Source organism: Typha latifolia, chromosome 10 (assembly GCF_019914945.1).
Source record: "Typha latifolia isolate L0001 chromosome 10, TyphaL0001v2, whole genome shotgun sequence".
Classification (NCBI taxonomy): Eukaryota; Viridiplantae; Streptophyta; class Magnoliopsida; order Poales; family Typhaceae; genus Typha; species Typha latifolia.
This window is the reverse complement of record NC_133095.1, coordinates 773,957-800,146: the sequence shown is the minus strand read 5'-3', so window position 1 is coordinate 800,146 and position 26,190 is coordinate 773,957. Positions and strand designations below refer to the sequence as shown.

The window sequence follows — 26,190 nt, the reverse complement described above, 5'->3', positions numbered from 1 at the left end:
TCTCACCGTTGAATAGAATACTCAACGTGCAAAGCTCCAAACCCAAGTGGTTACAGGAAGACTTTGGTTTTCTTTCTCTCTTCTTCTTCAACCCACTCCATTAGTACTTTAGGAAAAGGTAATCCTTTTCCTGATAGCTCTCATGGGAACGGGAAAAGTGTGTAAAGTTATGGTGGCCACTTTACCCACACACTTGCTTCTCGCCTTGGTACTGCAGAAGCCCAACCAGTGGCAAATCATATTATTACTGGATTCTTTGACAAGCATTAAGCTCTTGGGAACTGAGGACAACTTGGGTATCCCGGGTTTTCTTTTGAGATTATATTAGTTTCCAAACAAGAAGAAGAGCCCAGTAGAGCCAGCTTCCTTGGAGTACAGAATACCTCCTTTATCCCTCACTTTCGTCCCTTTTGAGGGTTGTTTTTCCTTTTCTTTTAGCCTTTAAAAAAGTTTTAAACATTCTTTGGACAAAACCAATATTGTCTTTAGTGCTGAATACTCTACTTGGGGTCTACCATTACATTAATCTAACCACATGTCTTGTCCCTGTTTCTGTTTGTATCAATAGACATCAGTACATATTTTTTGTCTTGTATTGAACTAATCTTTCATTATTAGTGGCAGCCATGTCTTAACAAATTGGAGTTCTTGAGAGTAGATCTGCGATACACTCGTAGTAATTCTGGGAAGCTGGATTTTGGTCAAGAAAAGAAAGGAATAAAGAGAAAAGAAAAATATTGTCTAAATAATGGTATGCATGGCTTCGTACATAAATAAGAGTGAGGCTTAAGTACATAATGGCATCCCATGAACTTGCATTAATGCAAAACGTGTGTGTGTTGAGATGTCCTTTCTTTCTGATCCTCTGCTACAAGTAAAGGAAAAGCGTAACGAATTGGTCTTTGATAATTAATGCCCCCTACGTGACCTCAACAAAGTTCCACTGTTCACTATTTTATCTGCACTAAAGTAAATTAAAAAGCTAAAGCGTTTTAGAATTTGTGATGGTCAAATGTCCTTTTCAGAAATTATTGAGTGGTTGTGCGAGTGTGAGCCTATAAAAGCTCTATGGTTTAGCAGTTAAACTCTTTCCTTTCTTAGGCTTAGAGCTTTTCCAAATGCTTGTTGATTCTTGAGAATGATTTGGTTGGTAGCTCAGCAAACTGGAAGACATTTTGGAAATTAGTGGGAGGAGAGATATCTGAAGCTCCATTTGACTTTTGTGATCATTGGTTGTTGGGCTATTCCACTTCTCTGCAACTCACCAAGGTAATCTCTTTCCTCTTTAACAGGCTCTTACTATTCTTTTCTTGAGCAAAAAATGATGTTTTCTTTGTCTGCATTTGATAGTGTCACTATCTATTGGGTGTTTGTTAACGATTTAGCATTGGGAAATTTCAGTGATGCTTGCAGAGCTCTCTTTCTGAAAACATCATGCAAATGGAGCTTGAGGCAAGCCATGTTATCCAAATGCAGGAGGTGAAAGGCCATAATCCCTTTGTCAAGGCAGTGGATTCCATCGATGAATCTCTTAAGAACAAGTATTCCAGGAGGTAGCTTGATGTTTTATGGATGTATCTTTCTACCTACTTTTGCTTCTGTTGGATTAGTGGTTATATGTACACAGTACACCCTACGAATAGATTTGGAATTTCTCGAATATACCCTTTCCTAATTGTTGTTAGTTCTTAATGACAGGGTTTCTGATGAGGTGGTTAGGAAAGATAAAATGGATTCTTCCCCTAAATACAGCAATCATTCTGAGTTGGTAATTTCTTGTCGTCTCTCTTCTCTTCAAGCATAACTTGGATTTGTAATGCTAGGTACTCTTGCTATTTGGATGCACAAGAAACATTAGCATATATATGTATATATATTAACCAGGGTTCTGTTGGATTACTTGGTCATTATAATCTTAAAGTGGAAATTTAGATATCATATCACTGACTTCTTGAATTTGATGAAACTCCTAGGGTTGCATGATAGGTGGTTTCTACTGAATTATGCTTCAGATAATTGGCATTACGGAATGCTCCTTACTGACTAAATCTAGTTTCCTTTCATAGTGGAGTTACTGAGATGTACTTGTTTATGGATTCTTTTTGGTTGCCAGGATACTGTAAATATGGAAGGCCAATGTGGTGGAATAAAAAAGAAAATATTGCCTGGAGCAGAGGTCCAAAGCTCCTTGAAACAAGAGGTATTCAGAGATCTGATATAGTTTTGTGAAGTAGTAGATCACCTTCCACATGGAAAGCACTTTAGACTTTAGACTTCCAAAGTACATCATGTGCTATGCCCTGCTAATCACTTGATAACTCAGCTCTTACTTGTTAGACAATTCATGGAAGTCATATTCTGCATCAGTTCCTTGACTTGATTTGATATTGTGCTGCAGATTTTACAACTTGAGGGAAGGCTACAGGATCAGTTGGGGGTGCGCGCTGTTCTAGAAAAAGCAGTGGGATATAAAGCATCTGCAATTAATTTGTCTCATGATAGCTCAATGCCAAAGGTAACTCTTACTTAATTCTATGTATTGGAGTTAAAATATTTAATCATCCTCTATCAAGGAAGTTATCTTTAGGAAGTAAATTTTAACATCTGTGGATTGAAAGGATTTCTGCTTTGAACAGGACCGTTTAAATTACTTGATTATCAATGTAATTTCCATGATATTCTACTATATCATGAAGGCAGGTTCATATTTTAGATTATCATTTTGATTTTGACTATTGAGATATTTCAGTACCTCTTTTCTTTGTAGGCTAACCTCCATTAAGTTCTCTGTTTTAGTGATTATTTATATTTGCTTCTGTGATGTTTCAGCCCGCCAAGGAATTGATAAAGGAAATTGCTGTTTTAGAGATAGAGGTTATGCACTTGGAGCAGTATCTCTTATCACTCTACCGTAAAGCTTTTGATCAGCAAATATCAGCATTGTCTCCCACTGGAAAAGACTCTTCAAAGCAGCCATCAAGATTCCAGTCAGGGCAGTTTCAAGAAACTCCAAAGCTTGACAACTCTTCCAAGGGAGGAAAGCCAGCAGTTAAGCCTAATCATCTAAAGCTCCCTAAGAAGCAGATTGACCCGGATATGCAACGTTCTTCTGTACTTTTCTCAGAGAAGCAAGAAGGACCCAGTGTTCAACGTAGCCATTCTTCACTCTCACAGCGAGCAGTTAGTTCAGCTAGAATATCACCGTCAGAAGGAAGTCTTGCTAGAGCTCTCCGCTCGAGCTACTCACAGCCTTTGTCCTCTATTGCGGTAAATTGATCTATAGTTTATTTGATCTTCAAGCTTACTTGATTAAGAAGCTCAGTTCCATGACAATACAAATTATTCTAATTCCTTTTGGTTGTGGTTTCCATTGCTCAGAAGCCTCAGAAGCAGGGGGGAGAAAATGCTAATTCAGGGGTGATAAGCTTAGCTGATTATCTTGGTACAAATATTGCTGATCACATCCCAGAGACTCCTAATAAACTTTCTGAAGAAATGGTTAGATGCATGGCTGGGATATACTGTAAACTTGCAGACCCTCCACTGATCTATCATGCCACCACATCTTCCCCTACCTCATCTTTCTCATCAATGAGCGGAGTTTCTCCCAGAAATATGGGAGAAGTGTGGAGCCCTGGATTTAAAAGAGAATCTACTCTTGATGCTCGGTTGATAAATCCTTTCCGTGTTGAAGGATTGAAAGAATTCAGTGGACCATACAGTGCAATGGTAGAGGTGCCTTTGATTTGTCGGGATCGTCGAAGACTGAGGGATGTCAAAGATTTGCTACAAAATTACAAGTGAGTTGCTTTCATTTTATAGGATATCAAACGATTATATTATACCTCATGCTTGTAAACCAGTGCAAGTAATATTGATTAAGCTAGTTTTTGTTGCATGCCTACTCTCTTCTCTCTTTTTCCACTATAATTCATGCTAATTATGAGAGACATTTCAGTATGCACTTCAATTGGTAACCGAACAATATACTTTGATGGATCAAATGATCCTTGGTGCACATAATCACTCACTGCAAATCAGTGATGTAAGCATTCTGCTAATTCTTAAACAACCATTCGATTGGATCTAGAAATTTAATTATTAAGTTATTCCTTACTAATAATTCTCAAAGCTCCAGACTGGATCTTTTTGTTTCAGTTCATTTGTTCATCGCCTCGAAACAGTTGATCCTAGCAAGCTGAACAATGATGAAAAGATAGCCTTCTGGATCAACATACACAATGCTTTATTGATGCATGTAATGGTTTTTCTCCTGCTATATATCTTTTTTACAATGCACTTTCTTACGGATGTATATTCTCAATTTGCCTAAATAAGTGATTTTGTTTCTTGGGGTTCTGCAGGCATATTTAGTATATGGTATGCCACAAAATAATGTGAAGAAGACGTCACTACTTGTAAAGGTAAGATTACACACATAAATACAAGGAAATGGTAAAATGAGAGGAAGCATTATTTACACTATGTTCAGAGACGAAGTATAACCTTATGATAATTGTCTTGATGTCAGGCGACATTCAGAGTAGGTGGACGGTTCATAAATGCAGCCACAATACAGGGTCTGATTCTGGGATGCCATACATATTCTCCTGGACAGGTATGCCTCTCATCTTTCTCAGCTTCTAACTTGCATGCATAATGCTTCTGAGGTTTTCAGTCATAAGCACCTAGAGACTGGAGATCTAGCATTTTATGCAATGATCATGGTTGTTCTCATGCCACTTGCCAGAATCGAGACCTCATTGGTCATAAAGTCAGAAATGCCAGGAACTTATACAGCCATCGTGGACTCTTGGAATCTAGAGAAAACAAACACTTCCATAGATTATAAATTAGAAAACGACTATGTTTAATCATCTTAAGGGAAGTCGTTTATGATGAAACAGGCTTCCTCCTACTATGATCATTGAAAAGAAAATTGTTTCAACAGTCTATTGCAATTTTCTTGTCACTGATGAAATCATGAAACATCTTCAGCTAAGTGTTTTCCAGTGAAATTAATGTAGCACTTCCTTTCCTTGCAGTGGCTCCGGACTTTACTTTACGCAAAGATGAAGAAGCACAAAGCAGGAAATGAGTGGCAAGCGTATTCTATTGAGCAACCCGAACCTCTTCTACGTTTTGCACTTTGTTCGGGAAGCCACTCTGATCCTGCGGTAAGCCTCTTAAGTCTTAACTGCATTTTTCTCTCGTAATATTTGATGAAAACTTGAGTGCATGACCACCACCATGAGAACAAAAAAAAAATCAAACTTCATGTCTTTAGGTCAGTACACGTCTACAGAAAGATATAAATATGGCCTCCCTAGCGATGTTTTACATTGATTGCATTGAATTGAATTGTGTACGAATAAGAACGTCTTCAATAAACTATACATAACAAGTGGCGTGGTGCTTAGTTTTGAATTTTTCTGCAGGTCAGAGTATATACGCCTAGGAGATTGTTTCAACAGCTTCAAGCTGCCAAAGAAGAGTTCATTCGGGCAACTGTCAGTATATGGAAGGAACAAAAGATCCTTCTTCCAAAGGCTATAGATTCATATGCAAAGGAAATGAAATTAACTTCAGAGGCTATGGTGGACATGGTTCAGCGTTATCTTCCCGAGACTCTACGAATGGCAATACAGAGATGCCAGCAGAGGAGATCAAACAAGATCGTCGAGTGGGTTCCTTACAACTCGAGTTTCCGGTATTTGCTATCTAGAGATTTGGTATTTCCTCATATAAACTGACAGCATCCATCTTTAATTAACACAACAACTCCAGACGGATCTGCTATCAAATTGTGCATGTCAGATTGGATGAAGATTGTTTTCATTCATTTTTTTGGCCCGAGTTTTCAATTCTTCTCGCTTTTCTGTAAAAGAAGAGCTGGTAAATGTGTACATAGAGACTGTGCACACTGTAATTTCTGTAAATAAACAGAAAGAAAAGGAAACCATGTCACATTTTGGTATGATCTTTAATGAGGAAGGTTGACATTTGCTTTTTGATGGCTGTCCAAATTAGTCAACTTTAGTAAGCATCAACAAGTTAAGATTGACAACTTCAACTTTTAAGTCCTATAAATGTTCAGCAAAACTAGTGCGAGAAGTTTTTTGACATCCTCTTGGGATTTCAGACCCAATCCTATCAGTGGGAAAGGGGAGGTGCTCTTTTGCAAAAAAAAAAAAAAAAAAAAATTAAAAAAACGGAAAAAGGAGTTCATCTGCAAATATGTCATTAAGACTAAGACCCAGGTGATGATTTATAGGATTTGCAAAATCTTATAAATCCTGTAATAAGACTAAATTGCAGGAGTTAATTTGCAAAGAATTAACGGACAGCCAGGGGGCCAGCAAAGATCCTTTCACTTTCACGGCCCCCAGAAGAAACACCTTTACCGTGTTGTAGCAATTAAGCGAATTTACGATGCAAACCCTGTACTTCTACTATCTTGAAATCACACCATGGCTCAGCTGATGTGAAACTAAACAGTTAACACAATGGACCATGGAGGTTGTTTTGCTGAAAAAGATGGGGTTCGAATTGCAAATTTGTATTACAGGGCCTATAGGCCAAAAAAATATATGAAGCATAGGGTGTTTACTGAAAAGATTTCGTAATTAGATATTTTACTATAATACTACCAAAGAGCAGGAGGAGAAGTGGGGTTTAAGCTATGGAAGGAGAGGGGATAGGTTTGGTTTTGGCTCGGGCGTCGGAGTTGCGATCCAAGATCGCAGATTACAGCCACGGGGGTGATGCCAATAAGCAAGTAGGGCAGAAAGAAGAGGAAGAGGACGAAGAAGAAGAGGACGAAGAGACGGGGAGCCTTCTCGGTATTCGAGCCGCCCTCGAATCCCTGGAGCACCAGCTCACTGCGTTGCAGGTCGAAATCTCGTGTAGTCATGTCTTGTTTGATGATGGAATTGTTTTCTTGTGATCTGATGAATTTGGGGGCTTTCTTTGATTATGATTTATTTGCGTTTTATAGGGAAAAAAAAAGGCTTGTATTGATTCTCCGGATGCTAAATTGGATTTTAAGGAAAGTTTTTCTCTCTTGGAATCACGTAAAAAGGATCTTTTTTTTTTTTTTAAAAAAACTTTTAGAAGCTGCAAGATTTGATGATATTATCATGAAAGATGCAATTTTGTTCCGATAATGATTGGCTGGCGGAACTGTTGGTTAGCCTTTTGCTAGCAATCTATGATGATATTATCATGATGGCCTTTCTGATTTAACTATAAGCATCCAAAGAGGCATTTATTCCTTGGTACTTTGCGATGTTAATTTGCTGTACGTAACGTATGTAGACCTGCAGTGCTTTGTTTTTTCTTCACACAAATTTGTATCACTTAATTTACCGGTGAATTGGAAAGTAATAACATCAAACTTTGATGTTGGCAGGCTCTTCAACAGCAACAAATATATGAGAGAGAAGCAATTCTAAACCAGATTGACTGCAGTCGCAAGATCTTGCTAAGCAAACTGAAGATATATAAAGGACAGGAATGGGAAGTCATTCATGAGGCTGCATCCTTTGCTGGTGAAACAGTTGATCATGACAATGGCCTCATCCTCCCACCGTACACAGGCCACCTTAACAACTCGTTTGTTTTGGACGATCTATATACTTCAGACTATGCCCCCAAGAGAGCCATACGTAAAGCTAAGAAGAGCTCGGATGAACCAGAGGAGAATCATACCTCTCGGCCTTCTTCAAACAAGGCTGCCCCAATAAGATCTGCCATAGGATGGGTTGCTAAATCAGTGATTACATTTGTTAGTGTCATGTCCATTCTAAGCGTTGCTGGCTATAAGCCAATGCTCAGAAAGAGTGGCATCAAATTTGACATTCCAGGGCTGTTCAGTAATCTAGTAGCTGATCAAAGACGGTCTTCTCTTCGCTGCCCTCCTGGCAAGGTTCTGGTTATTGAAGATGGGACTGCCCGTTGTCTCGTGAAAGAAAGAGTTGAAATCCCATTTGAGCCGGATGTTACTTCTCCCAGTATAAGATACGGCTTTGGATAATGTGAATCTTTTTGGGCCAGAAATTACTTTTTTGTTTAAACCCTATTCGCCCCTCTAAGCGAAGATTAGCCTTTAGCTCAAGTATTAATTTTCTCTTCTCTTGTAGTCCTTCGCAACTGAATAAGTTGAGTTTATATGTTCTGTGGTGTTGTATGAAGTTTTTTCCTCCAGGGGATTGTGTAAATATTTTGTTATTGCGGACTCTTCTATGAAATATGAGGTATTTGCATGTTTATTTTGCTTATTATTTTGTTTTTATGCAATACAGGAAAGCTGCTTGCTAGTTGATTTTTTAAACTTCCCATGGGGTATGTTTTAAGAGTTTTAACTCAATATATTTACGTTAACAAATTTGTAAAAATAGAACATATGCAAAGGTATTGCAATAGCACTTTCACATCTCCTAGTCAGTGGACATATATAAGGCATCCAGTAATTTGGTTTAATTTGTAGATATTGTAACAGATTAAGCTACCTGTGCCATAAGAAGATCTAGAGAGCAAAAATTTTAGGGATGCAACAGAGAAAATGATCTGTTTGATTAACAAAAATGACCCACTTCCTTGCATGATACATGTACCCACTTAATTATTACTCTTCTCCACGTCTCTCTCTCTCTACAGTAGTGCAGCTGCGTGGAGGGCACAGTAGTCCCAGCTTAGATTAAGAATCATCATCACCTCCAAAACCAGCAACATCCACTGGAAATGGATTTTGTTATTTTTTAATCCTTCTAATGCCACTCACGTACATGAACTCATCCTAGATGCCCTCTAATTTAAGCCCCAAAGTTGATGTCCTAAGCTTTGACCTACTATATTAATTTGCCATGATGTGGTAACCTTTGCCATATTGGACAGCTCAAGTCCTGTGCCACCTGCCTATATAAACACTTCCCCTTGAAAGGAGAAGAGCATCAAAGCTAAGAGCAAGACACTAGTGTTTTACTAATCCCTAAGCTTTGTTTAGCTTCTCGCAACTTTAGCAACATTAGCAATGGCTTACAGCAAGGCTCAGGAGACCCTCGTCATTAACGCATGGAACGAGATGAAGGACGACGCTGCCACCTTTGCTCTCAAGTTCTTCTTGAGGTGAAACTTCTCATCCTACGATTACTAAGTAACATGCAGCTTTCTTAACAAAGATAAATAGTTTTTGTTTACATTGACATGTGTTCATTGTAGGCTCTTTGAGATCATTCCATCTGCTACCAAGAGGTTCTCATTCCTGCATGACTCGAGCTTGCCTCTTGAGAAGAACCCCAAGCTCAAAGCCCATGCTATGTCGGTCTTCGTCATGGTATCTATACGTCAACTGAAACTTTTGTAGTCTATTTCCTGATTCATTTTTATGATGCAAATTTGGTTTCGATTGCTTTGAATGCAGACATGCGAGGCAGCTACACAGCTATGGAAGACTGGGAAGATCAGCGTGGGGAACACAACCTTCACGAAGTTGGCAGCTGCTCATGTCAAGGCTGGCATTACTGACGTGCATTTTGAGGTATTCACGGAAGTAAAAAAAAAAAAAAAGCTCGCCGAAATTTCACATAAAATTTGTATAATATATTAACTTAGAACGGTTTTGGATTGGATCACGTATGCAGGTTCTAAAGTTTGCATTACTGGAGACTATTAAGGAGGCAATTCCATACATGTGGTCTCCGGAGATGAAGGAAGCATGGTCAGAAGCTTATGATCACCTGGTTGCAGCTATCAAGTCCGAGATGTAGATCGATTTCGATTTCTTCGATGAACGTCGATGAGTCGTCGGAATATGCACACTCTTTGCTTAATTATATCTTGTGTCCTGTTCTTCAAGTGTTGTGATACACCATTGTGGTGATGTTGAGTTTTCTCAGTTCTTGTCTTGCTTCATTTAGTTTTGAATAAAAAATTCATATCATTTGTACTAGCTATTCAGACTTATGCTGTGAGTTTCTTCTTACTTTTGATTTTCCTTACTGCCTTAGTCATCAAATACATAATACAACTGCAAACAAAAACTTCTGTGAAAAATAAAAACAGGGAGAAAGTGAAGAAAGAAAAAAGAAGGTGAAAAACAGAGCAGATTGCACAATATCACATCTGGAAATTGAGAACTAACCAACCAACTTCCTAGTTACTACTCCCTCCCCCCTCAAATTAAGAATCCCCTCAAATTAAGAATGTCTTATGGTCGACTCGAATCTTAAATAATTATTATAAAAAAATTACTTAATGGCTTGACTTAATGACTCGGTTGTTAGATCAGCGTGTGGTGATTTAAAGCAATGTCTAAATAACATTTAGTTCTGCACATTAGCTCCGCTATGCACATAGTTTGAATTTAAATTAGACGGCTTAGTATCAAGTATTTTTGTATCTAATCTCGAGGGTCTTGAATAATCAAAATAAGAAATCGAGTACTTCCCGGTGTCCATATATGTTTACTTGGGTAGAGCATGAGCTTGCATTGCATGTATTAGCATAAGAATAAGCATACAAATAACACCTAAGATTTATTTTTCTGTAACAATAGAAGACAGCATACCACTCAATTATTCATCCTTTTAATTTCTCTATGTTTCACAATTTCCCATCTTTTTAACCATTAGTGTTTCACCTCCTCTCCCATCAATGAAGGCATTTGATGCCCATAACAACAGCAGTCCTTGCTTTCTTCAACCCATTTGATGTTGACAATTGAATGCATGGCTTGTGTACAACCTGCTCAAGCAGCTAATAAGATAGTTATTTGGTATTTGCACCTACAAATTGCAATTAATGTGATGTAAGGTTGAAAATACAATTAATCGTAATTTAATATGAGGTAAAATGTTGTTTGTATACTCTTTAATACCCCCTCTAAAGTTAATATATTTGTATGTACGCAGTAAATCTCTCAAAATATATACTTTTTATATTTATAAATCTTGAAGTTAACTAACATGTTAGATTTTAAATAATTTAGCTATAAATGAATAAAAACATTCTTATTCTAGTTTTGTTTTTTGTCTTTTACATATTAAGTTATTAAGACATAATCTTATATTTATTGAAAAGTAATCACGAGGATATCTCATATCTATAATATTGAATGCTTCCCAAAAAGAGACCTTCGATATTTTAAGTCCTCTCGCACGGTTGACTTTTCTATAACCTCACTTTATTGAATCGCTTAGATTTAAATATCACATTATATAAGGCAGGGCAGGGCCGGGCCAGGCCCATTTAGGGTTCGGGCTAGCTTCGGGCCGTGGAGGCAAAATGGGCACGCATATTTGATTGCATGAGGCTGAAAGAAGCAGGAAGACAGAATGACATGAATAGATCTTTTATTCACTGCTAAAAGAAGCAAGACAAGAAGGGATATAACTCAACATCAAACACCACCAAGATCAGGAGAAAGCTCAAGTAAAGAATGCATATTCCGACGACTCATCGACGTTCATCGAAGAAATCGAAATCGATCTACATCTCGGACTTGATAGCTGCAACCAGATGATCATAAGCTTCTGACCATGCTTCCTTCATCTCCGGAGACCACATGTATGGAATTGCCTCCTTAATAGTCTCCAGTAATGCAAACTTTAGAACCTGCATACGTGATCCAATCCAAATCCGTTCTAAGTTAATATATTATTATACAAATTTTATGTGAAATTTCGGCGAGCTTTTTTTTTTACTTCCGTGAATACCTCAAAATGCACGTCAGTAATGCCAGCCTTGACATGAGCAGCAGCCAACTTCGTGAAGGTTGTGTTTCCCACTCTGATCTTCCCAGTCTTCCATAGCTCCGTAGCTGCCTCGCATGTCTGCATTCGAAGCAATCGAAACCGAATTTGCATCATAAAATTGAATCAGGAAATAGATCGACTACAAAAGTTCATGTTGACATATAAATTTACCATGACAAAAACCGACATAGCGTGGGCTTTGAGCTTGGGGTTCTTCTCAAGAGGCAAGCTCGAGTCATGCAGGAAAGAGAATCTCTTGGTAGCAGATGGAATGATCTCAAAGAGTCTACAATGAACACATGTCAATGTAAACAAAAATTATTTATCATGTTACTTAGTAATCGTAAGATGAGAAATTTCACCTCAAGAAGAACTTGAGAGCAAAGGTGGCAGCGTCGTCCTTCATCTCGTTCCATGCGTTAATGACGAGGGTCCCCTGAGCCTTGCTGTAAGCCATTGCTAATGTCGCTAAAGTTGCGAGAAGCTAAACACAGCTTAGGAATTAAAACACTAGTGTCTTGCTTTAGCTTTGATTGCTTGATGCTCATCTCCTTCCAAAGGGAAGTGTTTATATAGGCAGAGTAGATACCCTGTAAGTTTCTATGCTTTGTCTTTTAATATTAACAAGATTAACACAACATGGGGGACGAATAGCTTACAAGATGAGTTGTGGACTTAAACTATAGGACATGTATGTGAGTGGCATTAGAAGGGATCAGAACCAATAGGTGTAGGTTTGAAGTTGGCATGACAAATATAATAACTATAACAAGAAACCATTTCCAGAGGCTGTTGCTGGTTTTGGAACTGCTTTCATTAATCAAACTCTTTAAATGCTTTAGAAGTCATTTTAGTATCCCTGTTGTTAATAAAGATAAGTATGGGCAGATATAACTTGAGATAAATTTATTCAGGTTGTTATTATTAACTACTCAAGGTTAAATGGAGAAATTGACAGTCGACAAAGCCTCAGCTACAAGGCAAGGACTAAAATAGAGTTGTAGCTTGCTTGAGATCTTGTTGTTCCACTTAAAAGTTTGATCCAACTTTTCTTAATTAAAATAGGGAAGCCATTAAAATGATTTTAATACGTTTAAACAATTTGAGGATTGGTTTTAGTTATAGCTTATATTAAGGATAGGCAGAAGCTCCAAAACCAGCAACAGCCTCTGGAAATGGTTTCTTGATATAGTTATTCTAGACTTCTAGTTGTTATGACAACTCCAAACCTTTTGACTATTGGACATGGGTATCCTTCGTGTCCTCTAATGCCACTCACCTACGTGCCCGTACCCTTCATATCCTATAATTTAAGTCCACAACTGTACTCACTATATTCATCTCTCTCATGTTGTACTAATCTTTCCAATAATTAAAAAACAAACTCTATAAACTTACAAGGCATCTACTCTGCCTATATAAACACCTCCCTCTAGGGGGAGAAGAACATCAAGCAATCAAAGCTAAAGCAAGACACTAGTGTTTATTTGATTCCTAATCTGTGTTTAGCTACTCGCAACATTAGCAATGGCTTACAGCAAGGCTCAGGAGACCCTCGTCGTTAGCGCATGGAACGAGATGAAGGACGACGCAGCCACCTTTGCTCTCAAGTTCTTCTTGAGGTGACAACTTAATTAATTCTCATCTTAGGATTACTAAGTAACATGTAACTTTCTTACAAGCTATAGTTTTTGTTACAATATCGATCTGTGTTTACTGTTGTAGGCTCTTTGAGATCATTCCGTCAGCTACCAAGAGGTTCTCTTTCCTGCATGACTCGAACTTGCCTCTTGAGAAGAACCCCAAGCTCAAAGCCCATGCTATGTCGGTTTTTGTCATGGTAAATATATATGTTAACTTAAACTTTTGTAGTCGATCTATTTCCTGATTCAATTTTATGATGCAAATTTAGTTTCGATTGCTTTGAATGCAGACATGCGAGGCAGCTACACAGCTATGGAAGACTGGGAAGATCAGCGTGGGGAGCACAACCTTCACGAAGTTGGCTGCTGCTCATGTCAAGGCTGGCATTACTGACGTGCACTTTGAGGTATAGATGGAGATTTAAAAGTTCTCAAAATTTCAAATAAAATTTGTATAGTATATTTAAACTCAGAACGGTTTTGGATTCGATCGTTCAGGTTCTAAAGTTTGCATTACTGGAGACTATTAAAGAGGCAATTCCATACATGTGGTCTCCGGAGATGAAGGAAGCATGGTCAGAAGCTTATGATCATCTGGTTGCAGCTATCAAGTCCGAGATGTAGATTCCGATTTCTTTGATGAACATCGTCGAGTCGTCAGAATATGCATTCTTTGCTTTATATCTTGGACTGTTGTAATGCGTCACGGTGTTGATGTTTGAGTTTGTTCGATCAGTTCTTGTCTTGCTTCATTTGATCTTGAATAAACAGTTACTAATGGCATTTCTTCCAATTAAACTTATAAGGAGTTCTTCTTTCCCGAAACGTTCTGTGTACCATTATGGATGTGTAAGATTCTATATTTCCACAAATCCATGAATTGAAGAGAAAATTTTATAGTTAACATATAAATTAATTTGCATCCACATCTTTGACAAGGGCCACGGTTCTGCTGTCTCACTCTTGCATTTAGTATACATCATCCAGAGCCCTTTACTCATTAATGATCAACTAGATTTTACAACTAAGAACAGAGCAGGTTACATTCAATCTACTTTTCACCTACTCAATCATTCATCTCCCATTCAATCTATCGCCCACCATCATAGAAATAAAACTAAAGAGAGTAGCATTGTAAGCTAAAAATTAGGAGGAAGATAATGGTAAGAATTAATAAGATAACATGGATGGTAAAAGGCTAATCCTCGAGGCCTTGATTCATATAACAAAGCCTTTCTGGCTTCAAGCCATTCAATTCAGTAGCTTATGTACAGCCTGCTCAAGCTAAGCCAAGACAAGCAAATAGCTATTATTAAACTAACATTATTAGCTTATTAATAAATATAACAATTAGTTAAGTTTACTCTCTAACTGGTATGGGCATCAAATTAAGAATCTTTAGAAAGGGCATAATGATCTTATTAAAGGAAAAGACTTTTAAGGTTTAACTTTCAAGATGACCTTTGAACAAAAAGCAACAACTTTCATATACTCTTCAGATATTACTTCCAAGTATTAATTTACTGAAAAAAATGCTCAAAATATCTTTACTAATCCAAAGATTAAGACAGTAATAAGTAACGAGTAAACCAAAGTCAAAAGGCAAGAACACAATCCAAGCTCCAAACTGTTTAAATGTTTTAAATTTCATTTTAATGTCCCTATTTTTAGTTAAGACAAGTAGGATCAAATTTTTAGTGGAACAACAAGATCTCAAGCTATAACTCTGTTTTAGTCATTGCGTTGTAGCTGAGGCTTTGTTGGTCGTCAATTTCTCTCTTAGGATAAAAATACTGTTTTACTCATTGTTTAGTATAGGTTTAAACTTGGATTAGTAATAATCTTAACCTTGAGTACTTAATAATAAATACTTAAAGTAATATATCTCCAATAAAGTAACAGAGATACTAAAATGACTTCCAAGGCATTTAAAAAGTTTTAAGGATTAAAGCAGTTCCAAAACCAGCAACTGCCTCTGGAAATGGTGGTTGTTATAGTTATTCTAGTTGTCATGCCAACTTCAACCCTACAACTATTGGTTCTGATGCCTTCTAATGCCACTCACGTACATGTCCTTATGCTTCATGTTTATAATTTAAGTCCACAACTCATCTTGTAAGCTTTGACTCACTATATTCGTCCCCCATGTTGTGCTAATCTTCTTAATATTAAAAGACAAAGTAGAAACTTACAATGTATCTACTCTGCCTATATAAACATCTCCGTTGAAAGGAGAAGAGCATCAAGCAATCGAAGCTAAAGCAAGACCTTAGTATTTAATTTCTAAGCTGTGTTTAGCTTCTCGCAACTTTAGCGACATTAGCAATGGCTTACAGCAAGGCTCAGGGGACCCTCGTCATTAACGCATGGAACGAGATGAAGGACGACGCTGCCACCTTTGCTCTCAAGTTCTTCTTGAGGTGAAACTTCTCGTCCTACTATTACTAAGTAGCATATAACTTTCTTAATAAAGATGTAGTTTTTGTTACGTTGACCTGTGTTCATCGTAGACTCTTTGAGATCATTCCATCTGCTACCAAGAGGTTCTCTTTCCTGCATGACTCGAGCTTGCCACTTGAGAAGAACCCAAAGCTCAAAGCCCATGCTTTGTCCGTCTTCGTCATGGTATCTATATGTCAACTGAAACATTTGTAGTCGATCTATTTCCTGATTCAATTTTATAATGCAACTTTGGCTTCGATTGCTTTGAATGCAGACATGCGAGGCAGCTACACAGCTATGCAAGACTGGGAAGATCAGTGTGGGGAACACAACCTTCACGAAGTTGGCTGCTGCTCATGTCAAGGCTGGCATTACTGATGTGCACTTTGAGGTACACATGAAAGTTCAAAAGTTGGCAAATTTCACATAAAATTTGTATAATCTAAGCTTAGAACGGCTTTGAATTCGATCATGCAGGTTCTAAAGTTTGCACTACTGGAGACTATTAAGGAGGCAATTCCATACATGTGGTCTCCGGAGATGAAGGAAGCGTGGTCAGAAGCTTATGATCATCTGGTTGCAGCTATCAAGTCCGAGATGTAGATTATGATTTCTTTGGTGAATGCATTCGAGTCGTTAGAATATGCGTTCTTTGCTTTATATCTTGAAGCATTGTGATGCTCATGGTGTTGATGTTGAGTTTGTTTGATCAATTCTTGTCTTGCTTTGTTTGATATTGAATAAAAAAAATTAAATGTCCTTTAATTCCTCTATCAAGCCTTCTGTGTTACATTATGGACGTATAATATTCTATATTTTTATAGATCCATAAATCGGAGAGAAAACTTTATAGTTGAGTAACATATGAATTGATTTGCACCGCACCCACATCTTTGACAAGGGCCAAAGTTCTTGTGTCTCACTCTTGCATTTAGTAAACATCATCCAAAGCCCTTTTCTCATTAATGATCAACTAGATTTTACAACTAAAAACAGAGGAGGTTGCTTTCAATCTACTTTCACCTGCTCAGTCATTCATCTTCCATTCAGCCTATCGTCCACTATCACAGAAATTAAACTAAAGATAGTAGCATATTAATTAAGCTAAAAAATAGGAGAAAGATCATGGTAAGAATCAAGAATCTAGCATGGATGGTAAAAAGCTAATTAATCCTCGAGTCCTTGATTCCCATAACAAAGCCTTTCTGGCTTCAAGCCATTCAATTCGGTAGCTTATGTACGCCATGCTCAAGCTAAGCCAACACAAGCAAATAGCTTTTTATTAAACTTAAAACATTATTAACTTGGTAATAAATATAATAATCAGTTACGTGTGCTATCTACCTGGTACGGACATCAAATTAAGAATGGCATAATCGTCTTATTTAATTTCTCTCAGAAGGGAAAGGACTTTAAGGTTTCACGATGACCTTTGAACGAAAAACAACTACTTACATGTGCTATTCAGATATTACTTCCAAGCATTTACTGGAAAAAGATATTCAAAATATCTTTAGTAATCCACAAAAATTAAGATACTAATAAGCAACGAGTAAAACAGAGTCAAAGGCCATTAGTTGCAGTTATTGTTATTCCAGTTAAGATTCCAACATACTAAGCTTTGTTAGCGACTAATTAAGAAAACGTCTCACTTGTTTGTATGATAGTCTCATAAAACTAGCTACTCGTTCCCACGTCTAGCTCTACAATATAATGCAGCTGCGTAGAAGCCACACAGTACACTTATTCTTCTCAACTTTTTACTTTAATTAAAGGATCAACCACAGCTCGGAAACCAGCAACACTAAAATGGTTTCAATAATAGCCTTTAAATTAAATTAACTTCGATGCAATCTAAGATACACCAACGAGTGCTCTAAGAACTAGCATTATAATTGAGCAATGGCTTTTGGTATCAGTCCATGGAATGAGATGGAGGATGATGCAACCTCATTTTCTCTCAAGTTCTTCTCGAGGTGTTCTTCTTAAACTAAGGAGTTTTATACCTACTAAGAAACACCATCAAATTAATAATTTGTCTTATAAGCTATGCTACATACCATGCATAGGCTCTTTGAGATCATTCCATCTGCAGCTAAGAGGTTCTCATTTCTGCAAGACTCCGATCTGCCTCTCGAGAAGAATCCAAAGCTCAAAGCCCACGCCCTGACTGCCTTTATCATGGAACAGAGAATATCCTATAAATTTTTTTAAAAAAAAAACCTCTTATTTGACATTAAAATTTGGCTCCGGTTTATTTTTTAAAAATCACTCAAGTGTACGTATTAAGGTCATGTTACTCCATAATTAATTAATTAATTAATTAATTAATTAATCTGTGTAGTAGCTATCTATTAAGTAAAATGACGGCAAGATATTTTTGGGAGTGAACAGTGGAATAATAAATATCTTGAATGAGAATAAAGACAAAAAGTACAGTTCCTTTTCTTTTCACTCGAGTATAAAGAAGAACTAAAAAGATGGAGGATGATTATTTTGGTTTTCAATTCAATGATGCATGCAGGTGCTCAACTTTGCACTATTGGAGACCATAAAAGAAGCAGTGCCATGCTTGTGGTCATTGAAGCCATTAAAGCCCAGATGTAACCTGTCACCTCCCTTATATATACATACGAGAGTTGCTGCGTTGCAATACGCAAGATTTCTTTTACAATTGTCTTTGATTCCTTGATGCAAAATTTATATTTACAAGGTCGACAATTAATCCCAAATTAAATTTGTTGAAGTAGATAAGACATACAAAGGTTTGGTGCGCCAGTTGTTGGCAAAAGTTTGCATAATTCATTAGAATATGTAACAAATCGCCCATGTGGAAACTGTGCATTACTTCGAAACTAAGCAACTAAATATATATACTCTCTATGGCGACAAGACTGCCAAATAGTTGCTTAGTTTAGGATGCTGCTTATTATGCTTAACTCGATCCATTAATTAATTTGATCACTAGTAACTCTTTGGGTTGGGATCCGACGAGAGGTGGCCGCTATGGAATCGCACGCCACATTTAAACCTTTCCTTTTGTTCGTGTGAATCCTCCAAAAAAATGTCCTTTGTATTATATTTTTATTTAAACTAGAAGACTAGATATAATTATAATATTATTCACTGTTTTAATCAAGTGTGGAAATATAGAATTATTTGGCCTATTCTTTCTTCCTCCCATATTATGTCGCCCTACTCCCCCACCCTATTATACGTCAGGTCACACAGCCTTATTCCCTTAAAAAAGACAGCCTCTGTACTTTTAATATGTGCTTCTTTTCTTTTCATTGTAATTCTCATTTGTTTAGTTGTTCAAAGCTGTTCAAATTTATATGCAGTTATCTTTCCTGAAAAAGATTCCAACTTCTAACATTTGGTGTGGGGATTATAAATTTTGTGAACCAAAATTTCAAAATTGTGCATCTTTTCGCTGTAATATATATAGTTATTTTTGTGCATTTACAAATGGAAGGGTCTAATTCCAAATTTGTCCTTGCTCTGTACTCACTCTTTCTCTCTCACTGAGAGCACCGGACGAGACTACGAGAGCTCTCGAGGTCCATGCAAAATCTTGATATACACATCTGACGGTCCAGATGGTCCTTCGGAATTTGATATCGGCGTTCCAAAAATGAATCCACAAAACATCCCAAAGAAATACTACTCCGGAATCGCACTCAGATCAGGGGAAAATTTACGCCCTCTGCCACCAACCCTCTTCTTCTCCCCCGTTTTCACCGCCACATTCTCCTCCTCGCTCGCTTCAGCAAACGCCAGCGGCGACACCAACCCTCGGCGTCCGCGGCTTCCGCAGACACCGTGCGCCGCCTTCACGAGGGCGGCACTGGCTTTGACAGCTAGCGCCGCCAGCTCCTCGGCGTGTAGAGGCCGCTTCAGCATCGACCTCGGGAGGAGGAAGTAGAGCTGCCCTAGCCTCAGCTCCTCGTCGGTGCCGATCGCCGATACGAACCCGTCGATCTGCATCACATCGGCGTCGCAGACGAAGAATGCGTGATCCCTCTCCGTCACGTGAGACGCACGCACCGGCGTAGCGAACTCCCGGAGCTCGCCGTCCGGGAGGATGAGCTTCGCCGTCGCCGCAGTACGTGACACCGCCGCCGCCGCCTCGCAGGAGGTGCAGATCCCCATCGCCGCCGAGGAATAGAGAAGGTAAAGTCTAGATCAGCGATCTTTTACTACTACACTTTTGTTCGTCTTGGGTTCCGGGTTTGGCCTCAAAATAGGGTGGGGGGAAGTATTTATAGTCTTACAGAGGAGAGTGACGAGTCGGTGATTTGTCGTCTAGCGAGGGGGGGGGGGCGGGGGGGGCCGTGACAGCCTGGAGTTGGTTGCACAAGCTTGATGAGGTGCGGGAGAAGGAGACTGGTCGAGTGGTAGTTAATTAAAAAGGACTTGGATTTGGAAGAAAATTACGCAAGAGGGTCTTTCTCTGCCCTGGTGGGCTATGTCCTGTGTATGTTGATAGCTCCGCAAAATGCCCTCCGGAAATGGACCAACCGTGCACTAATAATAATGCTAATCAGTACACGCGTCGGTCTAATAAATCCCCCTCCTATTCGTTCCTACGGTAGAGATCACATGTGCTAAACACGTGCTCCCTTACGAAGGCCATACACTTGTGTTTAAACTATGGAGAACAGGACGCGTGGCATCTCATTGCAACACTAAACATCATTTTGCTATCGTGTCCTCAACAGTCTCCATGATTGATCACGTGGGGTAAGTTTGTGAAAGAGGTAAAAGAAGGTCAGTAACCGCTAAAATACGATCATACACGCAACGTGGCACTATACTGGACGCTGTCTAGCTTGGTTGCAAAGCCGTATGCTGCCACGAGTAAATTAAGGGGGAAGTCCTAGGGAAGCACAGCTCCTCGGGAGTGGAGCTCAGGGAGTGCTGGTCTCGAGGCCACGTGTTTGTGATGAACCGCAGGATTAATTTAATCGCCCTCATGTCTGGGCCACGGGGTGCCCAATGGGTCCCCCTCCTCCCCTGTTCACCGGATCATTTCGCAATTTGTTCCGGCAACCTGCCAATAGAATTCAAACAATGCACCACCCTGTGAACCTTCTGCTGCCACGGTACAAGAGAAAGGGACAGTATTTGCTATTCAACGCTATACGAATTCTGTCGTCGTGTTATATATATCTATAGAATCTCCAACGCAGTGGTAGAAGAAAGGAGTCCCAGAATAGGAGCACACGGGCCCACGGGTCTTGATTGATATGGGCCCCTTCGAAGTGGGCCAGATCAGGTTGGTGGATCCCAATTACTTTGTTGTATTAACAACAAAAGGGACGACAAACCAGGCTGGAAAGCGAAGAGGATAGAGAGAAGGTAGAGGTGCATCGAAATGTGAATGAATCCACGTGTGCTTTGTGGTTTGTCGTTGTTCCTGAATAATTCGCACCATTGTTGAAAAAGAAAAAAGAAAATTAAATAGAGGACTGATCTAGAAGACAGTTCAAAAATTTTTGGTGCAAACCATAATAAATGAAAGAATACGGTGCAAATTGAAAGATTCCCTTTGGATTAGACAACAATGACCGGGCCGATCCAACAACCCAAGCAAATGTCGAACCCGGCAGAGTCATCCACTCATCGGCCATGTGCATATTTAGATAGCCGTTGCAACATCGCACAGGTCGTGCCCATCTGATGTTCGAGTAATTGCCTAGTTGGTTTAACACCGTATGTTCACATGATTTCGAAGGTGGCTACAACTAACCTCCCGCGGCATGTTTGCCTCAAATTTTTTCAGTCTTACTTGAGATCTGGAGAACTGGACCGAGCGCGAGACCTGCTCGATAAAATTCCCCAACCAGATCTCCGCTCCTTAACAATCCTGATCTCTGCTTATACCAAGCAAGGACTTCCTAAAGAGTCGATTAGGCTCTATTTCAGACTCCGAAATGAGAAGAAACTCGAGCCTGATAGGTTGGTTTTACTGTCTGTTGCAAAGGCATGTGCATGTGCTGTTGATCTTGTCAATGCCAAGGAGATACATCAAGAAGTTAACAACTTTGGGTTCAGGTCTGACCTTCTATTGAGCAATGTTGTGATTGATATGTATGGCAAATGTGGATTTAGTGAGGGTGCTAGAGAAGTCTTCAAAGAGTTACAGGGGAAGGATGTCATATCTTGGACTTCATTGATCAAGGCTTATGTGAATTGTAGGCTACCAAGAGATGCATTGCAGGTTTTACGTGAAATGTTGTTCTCAGGACAAAGACCCAATTCAGTTACTCTTTCGACAATACTTCCAGTGTGCTCGGAGTTGAAGTTGTTAGATATCGGTAGAGAGATCCATTGTTTCACATTAAGGAATGGATTGGTCAATGATATCTTTGTAAATAGTGGGCTTGTGGATATGTACGCCAATTGTTTGAGCACCAGGGAAGCAAGGATTATTTTTGATAGCATCAAAGACAAGGATGCCATCTCATGGATCGTAATCTTGGCAGCTTATTTTCATGCCGGGGAATGTGAGGAGGCTCTGAAGCTCTTCGCATGGATGAAGTCACAGAATGCTGCAGTCACATCCGCTTCATGGAACTGCATGATTAGTGGGCTTGCACAAAATGGAAGAGCAGAACAAGCATTTGAAGTGTTCAACAAAATGCAAGAACTGGGATTCAAACCCAACCAGGTCACCATAGCTTGCATATTGCCAGCCTGCATCAATACTGAGAGTTTAAGAGGAGGTAAGGAAATCCACGGATACGTTTTTAGGCACTTGTTTGTGGAGGACATGATGGTTGTAACATCAATTGTTTTCATGTATGCCAAATGTGGGGACTTGGACAAGTCAAGACAAGTATTCAGCCAGATGCGCAGGAAGGATATTATTGCTTGGAACACGATCATTTTCGCAAATTCCATGCACGGTTTTGGCGATCAAGCTTTGTCGCTCTTCCATGAATTGCTAGAATCCGGCATAAAACCTAATTCCCAGACTTTCACAGGAGTTCTATCTGGTTGCAGTCACTCACAGCTCGTCAATGAGGGCCGTGCAGTATTTGATTCGATAAAAGATCATGGTCTTGTACCTGATGCTGAGCATTATGCCTGCATGGTTGATGTCTTAGGCCGTTCTGGTTATCTGGAAGAAGCTTATCAGCTAATTCAGAACATGCCTATGGATCCAACAGCTAGTGCATGGGGAGCTCTGCTTGCTTCTTGTAGAGTTTACAAGAATGTTCAGTTAGGAAAAATTGCAGCTGAGCATCTGTTTGAGATTGAGCCAGAGAACCCCGGGAACTATGTGCTGCTATCAAATATGCTAGTCACTGCCAAAATGTGGGATGATGCAGCGAAGATTCGGGTGTTAATGAGGGATAAAATGCGAGACAGAGGGATAGTGAAATTGCCTGGTTGCAGTTGGATCCAAATAAAAGGCAAAGTCTACAATTTTGTTAAAGGTGATAATAAAAATGTCCAAAGAGATGAGATTTATGGTTTTCTGAGAAGAGTTGCGGAGAAGATGAAGCTCGAAGGTTATCTTCCGGATACAAACTATGTTCTGCAAGATATTGACCGAGAGGAAAAGGAGGAAGTTTTGTGTAGTCACAGTGAGAAGCTTGCAGTAGCATTTGGAATCTTGAATCTGAATGGTGAGTCAGTTGTCAGAGTGTTCAAGAACTTGCGGATTTGTGGAGATTGTCACAATGTTATCAAGTTCATGGCTGAAATTGTTGGGGTGCAGATCATTGTGAGGGATAATGTGAGGTTTCACCATTTTAGACATGGTTCTTGTTCATGTCGGGATCTTTGGTGAGTTGTAACTTTAACTTATTTATTAATCAATTTAGATTGCATTCATTTGCAAATTTCTCTGGCTTTGCAGATTGCTCCAATTATATGCTTAATCAAGAAGAGATAACAATGAGATGAATAGAGTCGATAAGCTCAATCAAGTTTCTTTCTTTAATTTCTTCTTATCTCTTTTGAACCAAGAGTAACTTTACCAGTTACAAAAGCGTTATGTTCTATTCTGCAGTAGTTAATCAATTAGCAAGAACAATGCAACCACTAGAAGTCCAGAGATGTAAGACAGCATTCAACATCCAGCAACTATTTGATTCCTTATAACAGTGTAATAAATGAAGCCATTAGATATATATACATGAGAAGTTTATCTCCAGATCCTGTAATTGCTCAACGTAACCATGAACATTCTGTCAAAAGACAGGTATAAAAGCTCCAATAACTTCTTCCTTGTATATAGCACTTTGTTGCCAACTTAAATCTTGCCTCTTTCATCAGAGCATCCAAATTTGTCATTAAAAAAATCCATCAATTATTGAGCAACTGTATAAGAGAGAAAAAAAACAAAAAGATTAATTATATTTAGCTCTGTTAGACTATCACCCTTTTCCCTCTCAACTATAAAAAATATTCACATAAAACCTTTAATTCAGCTATCTATGTCGTAAAAAAAATTAGTTGAAAAGACCTATATGGTTTACAAAATAGAGTTGAAAAGATATATATACATATATATATAAACAGTAATAATTCGGCGAATTAAGTGTAATTAACACGGAAAAATAGTGATGTGGATTATTGTTGAAGAGCAGCTTTTGTTGCCAATAAAAAGTAAGCTAATAGTGATGCAGAATATTAGTTTTATTAACTCCAAATTCTGCTTGCATCTTATTTTACCATTAATTAACTCTATTATTACATTTAAACTCAACATTTGCAGAATTGACAAATTGTATTCTGTTTACAACCTCAATCTCTGTAGCCTTTAAAAAATTAGTTCTGCTTGCAAGTCCACCAATTCTGTACCTTTATTTATAACTTCATTTCTTTGGAAATATATCATGGCTTGGTTTCTCCAACAATACCAAGAGATTTGCCCATTTATAATACAAGCTTAACAAGGGCATCTATCAGTCAGTGAGAGTAATATAGCCATCTCATTATTCCTGCACAAAATAGTCTGTTTTAGATTAAAAATCTCATATTTTCCTTTAGGTTAATAACAAAAATAGCTGGCATTCAGAATGAGTAGGAGGATTATTCATCAAATATGAAAATATCAGAGAAAAGCTTCATCACAATGCCACTACTTGATCCAAAATCAAAAGTAAAATGTACTAAAAAAATAGGAAAGAATAGCCCTACTAAGAGAGTGAAATCAAAGATTAGAAAACCAAAAAAAAAAAAAAAAAAACGTCAAAAGAAAATACTTTTTGGTGTTCCTCTCAGACAAATGCCTCGATTTGTCCTCATATAGAATGGAATTGAATGGATCGGACTCGTCATCTGTTTTTAATCATCACTGAGGAACCCTTCACCATAAATTAGAAAACTTTTACAACCCGACCTCTAAATATTGAGAAATTAGAGGCTATATAAGAAGCATTGCAAAGAGAAAAGAGAACGAAAGCAAACGAAGAAATCCCTGAAGTAAAGAGAAGACATCTCCCAATCCCGTCCCATAGCAGAGGAGAACGAAAGATTATTCGAACGATGGGGGTGGGGGGGGGGGCAGTGCGAAGGGTATCAGCGGCACGGCAAACTTTATATAGGTGGTGAAATCTAGGGTTAGGTCACGATTTAATCTCCTTTACATATATATATTTATTTACAAAACTGCCCTGCTCTTCAATTAATGCATATTTTTATATTTGGGCTCGGGCTCGATTATGGCTCGAAAATTTTGAACGTGCATTTTAGCTATCGGGGCAGATGAGCAACCATTCCCAGACTAGAGTTGGCCTTCGGCTGAGCCCAACCCCAACCAAATAGCTTTTTGGGTCGGGTCGGGTTCGGGCTGAGTTTTACTATTAAGGAAGATGCGATTAATCTTTTTTTATTTTTTTATTTGTAGGGTAGTTGGCCTGTACTATTGATAAATGGGCTAGTAGCCAGATTGCAACCTGTAGGTTAGGTTACGGGTCGAGCTACAAGATCGGGTTATGGGTCACAGGGTCAGGTTACAAGCTTGAGTTATGGGCGGGCCTCAAGTTTTAGGCTTCGGGCAGAGTCGAATCGGAAAAGGCTAAGCCCGAACTCGTCTGACTTAGTCTTGGCTCTTGAGTCGAGGTTGGCCCAGGTTGTGGCTCGAAACATTTGGGCGAGCATTGGGCGATCTTTGGGCAATCAGATGAGCAATCCTAACCCGCACTATTTGTATTAAAAGAACACTTAGATTTTAGTGATAAATAAAATTGGGGTCTAAATTTTAGTGAGAAACAATATTAGGGTTCATTTTCTTTTTACATTAGGTGGATATTTTTTTAATAATAGAGTTCACAAAATTTATATAAAAGATGCGGGTTAATAGTCCAAGCAAAATTTTAAGAATTTTTTTATTG

General features: G+C 38.6%; 7 protein-coding genes, 1 long non-coding RNA gene and 1 other non-coding gene across 11 annotated transcripts; 5 read left to right on the top strand and 4 right to left on the bottom strand.

The window, feature by feature from the left end:
* The first annotated feature begins 1,401 nt into the window (after positions 1–1,401).
* On the top strand, positions 1,402–6,012 carry LOC140796329 (uncharacterized). Its single transcript, XM_073149321.1, has 11 exons — positions 1,402–1,553; positions 1,699–1,768; positions 2,114–2,200; positions 2,399–2,515; positions 2,830–3,267; positions 3,379–3,800; positions 4,159–4,258; positions 4,365–4,424; positions 4,532–4,618; positions 5,046–5,177; positions 5,439–6,012. Exons 1-11 carry the CDS (start codon positions 1,435–1,437, stop codon positions 5,751–5,753), a joined length of 1,947 nt encoding a protein of 648 aa, XP_073005422.1. The 5' UTR covers positions 1,402–1,434; the 3' UTR covers positions 5,754–6,012.
* A 615-nt stretch (positions 6,013–6,627) lies between these two features.
* On the top strand, positions 6,628–8,279 carry LOC140797058 (plastid division protein PDV2-like). Its single transcript, XM_073150339.1, has 2 exons — positions 6,628–6,892; positions 7,412–8,279. The coding sequence occupies exons 1-2, from the start codon at positions 6,683–6,685 to the stop codon at positions 8,033–8,035; spliced, it is 834 nt and encodes a 277-aa protein (XP_073006440.1). The 5' UTR covers positions 6,628–6,682; the 3' UTR covers positions 8,036–8,279.
* Positions 8,280–8,982: 703 nt separating this feature from the next.
* Positions 8,983–14,070, top strand: LOC140797059 (anaerobic nitrite reductase NSHB1-like). 2 transcript variants are annotated; one of them, XM_073150342.1, is made up of 4 exons: positions 8,983–9,126; positions 9,220–9,334; positions 9,422–9,538; positions 13,895–14,070. In XM_073150342.1, exons 1-4 carry the CDS (start codon positions 9,032–9,034, stop codon positions 14,018–14,020), a joined length of 453 nt encoding a protein of 150 aa, XP_073006443.1. In that variant the 5' UTR covers positions 8,983–9,031; the 3' UTR covers positions 14,021–14,070. The 2 variants fall into 2 exon arrangements, with proteins under 2 accessions (XP_073006443.1, XP_073006442.1); XM_073150341.1 differs by lacking the exon at positions 13,895–14,070 and adding an exon at positions 9,642–9,767.
* On the bottom strand, positions 11,469–12,219 carry LOC140797060 (anaerobic nitrite reductase NSHB1-like). The gene is made up of 4 exons (XM_073150343.1): positions 12,116–12,219; positions 11,925–12,039; positions 11,715–11,831; positions 11,469–11,613 (listed from the first exon to the last, which is right to left on the bottom strand). Exons 1-4 carry the CDS (start codon positions 12,208–12,210, stop codon positions 11,488–11,490), a joined length of 453 nt encoding a protein of 150 aa, XP_073006444.1. The 5' UTR covers positions 12,211–12,219; the 3' UTR covers positions 11,469–11,487.
* Positions 14,071–15,712: 1,642 nt separating the features above from the next.
* Positions 15,713–16,441, top strand: LOC140796744 (anaerobic nitrite reductase NSHB1-like). The gene is made up of 4 exons (XM_073149826.1): positions 15,713–15,816; positions 15,907–16,021; positions 16,113–16,229; positions 16,316–16,441. The coding sequence occupies exons 1-4, from the start codon at positions 15,722–15,724 to the stop codon at positions 16,439–16,441; spliced, it is 453 nt and encodes a 150-aa protein (XP_073005927.1). The 5' UTR covers positions 15,713–15,721.
* Positions 16,442–19,248: 2,807 nt separating this feature from the next.
* On the bottom strand, positions 19,249–20,066 carry LOC140796557 (uncharacterized). Its single transcript, XM_073149602.1, has one exon. It carries the CDS (start codon positions 19,988–19,990, stop codon positions 19,502–19,504), a length of 489 nt encoding a protein of 162 aa, XP_073005703.1. The 5' UTR covers positions 19,991–20,066; the 3' UTR covers positions 19,249–19,501.
* A 1,497-nt stretch (positions 20,067–21,563) lies between these two features.
* LOC140796427 (pentatricopeptide repeat-containing protein At2g29760, chloroplastic-like) lies at positions 21,564–23,639 on the top strand. Its single transcript, XM_073149464.1, has one exon. It carries the CDS (start codon positions 21,564–21,566, stop codon positions 23,637–23,639), a length of 2,076 nt encoding a protein of 691 aa, XP_073005565.1.
* Positions 23,640–23,910: 271 nt separating this feature from the next.
* LOC140796558 (uncharacterized) lies at positions 23,911–25,365 on the bottom strand. 2 transcript variants are annotated; one of them, XR_012110469.1, is made up of 2 exons: positions 24,598–25,365; positions 23,911–24,172 (listed from the first exon to the last, which is right to left on the bottom strand). It is a non-coding gene; the product is annotated as an uncharacterized lncRNA (long non-coding RNA). The 2 variants fall into 2 exon arrangements; XR_012110470.1 differs by having other exon boundaries at positions 24,656–25,353.
* On the bottom strand, positions 25,070–25,157 carry LOC140797096 (small nucleolar RNA SNOR75). The gene has a single exon (XR_012110588.1). It is a non-coding gene; the product is annotated as a small nucleolar RNA SNOR75 (small nucleolar RNA).
* Positions 25,366–26,190: the final 825 nt, after the last annotated feature.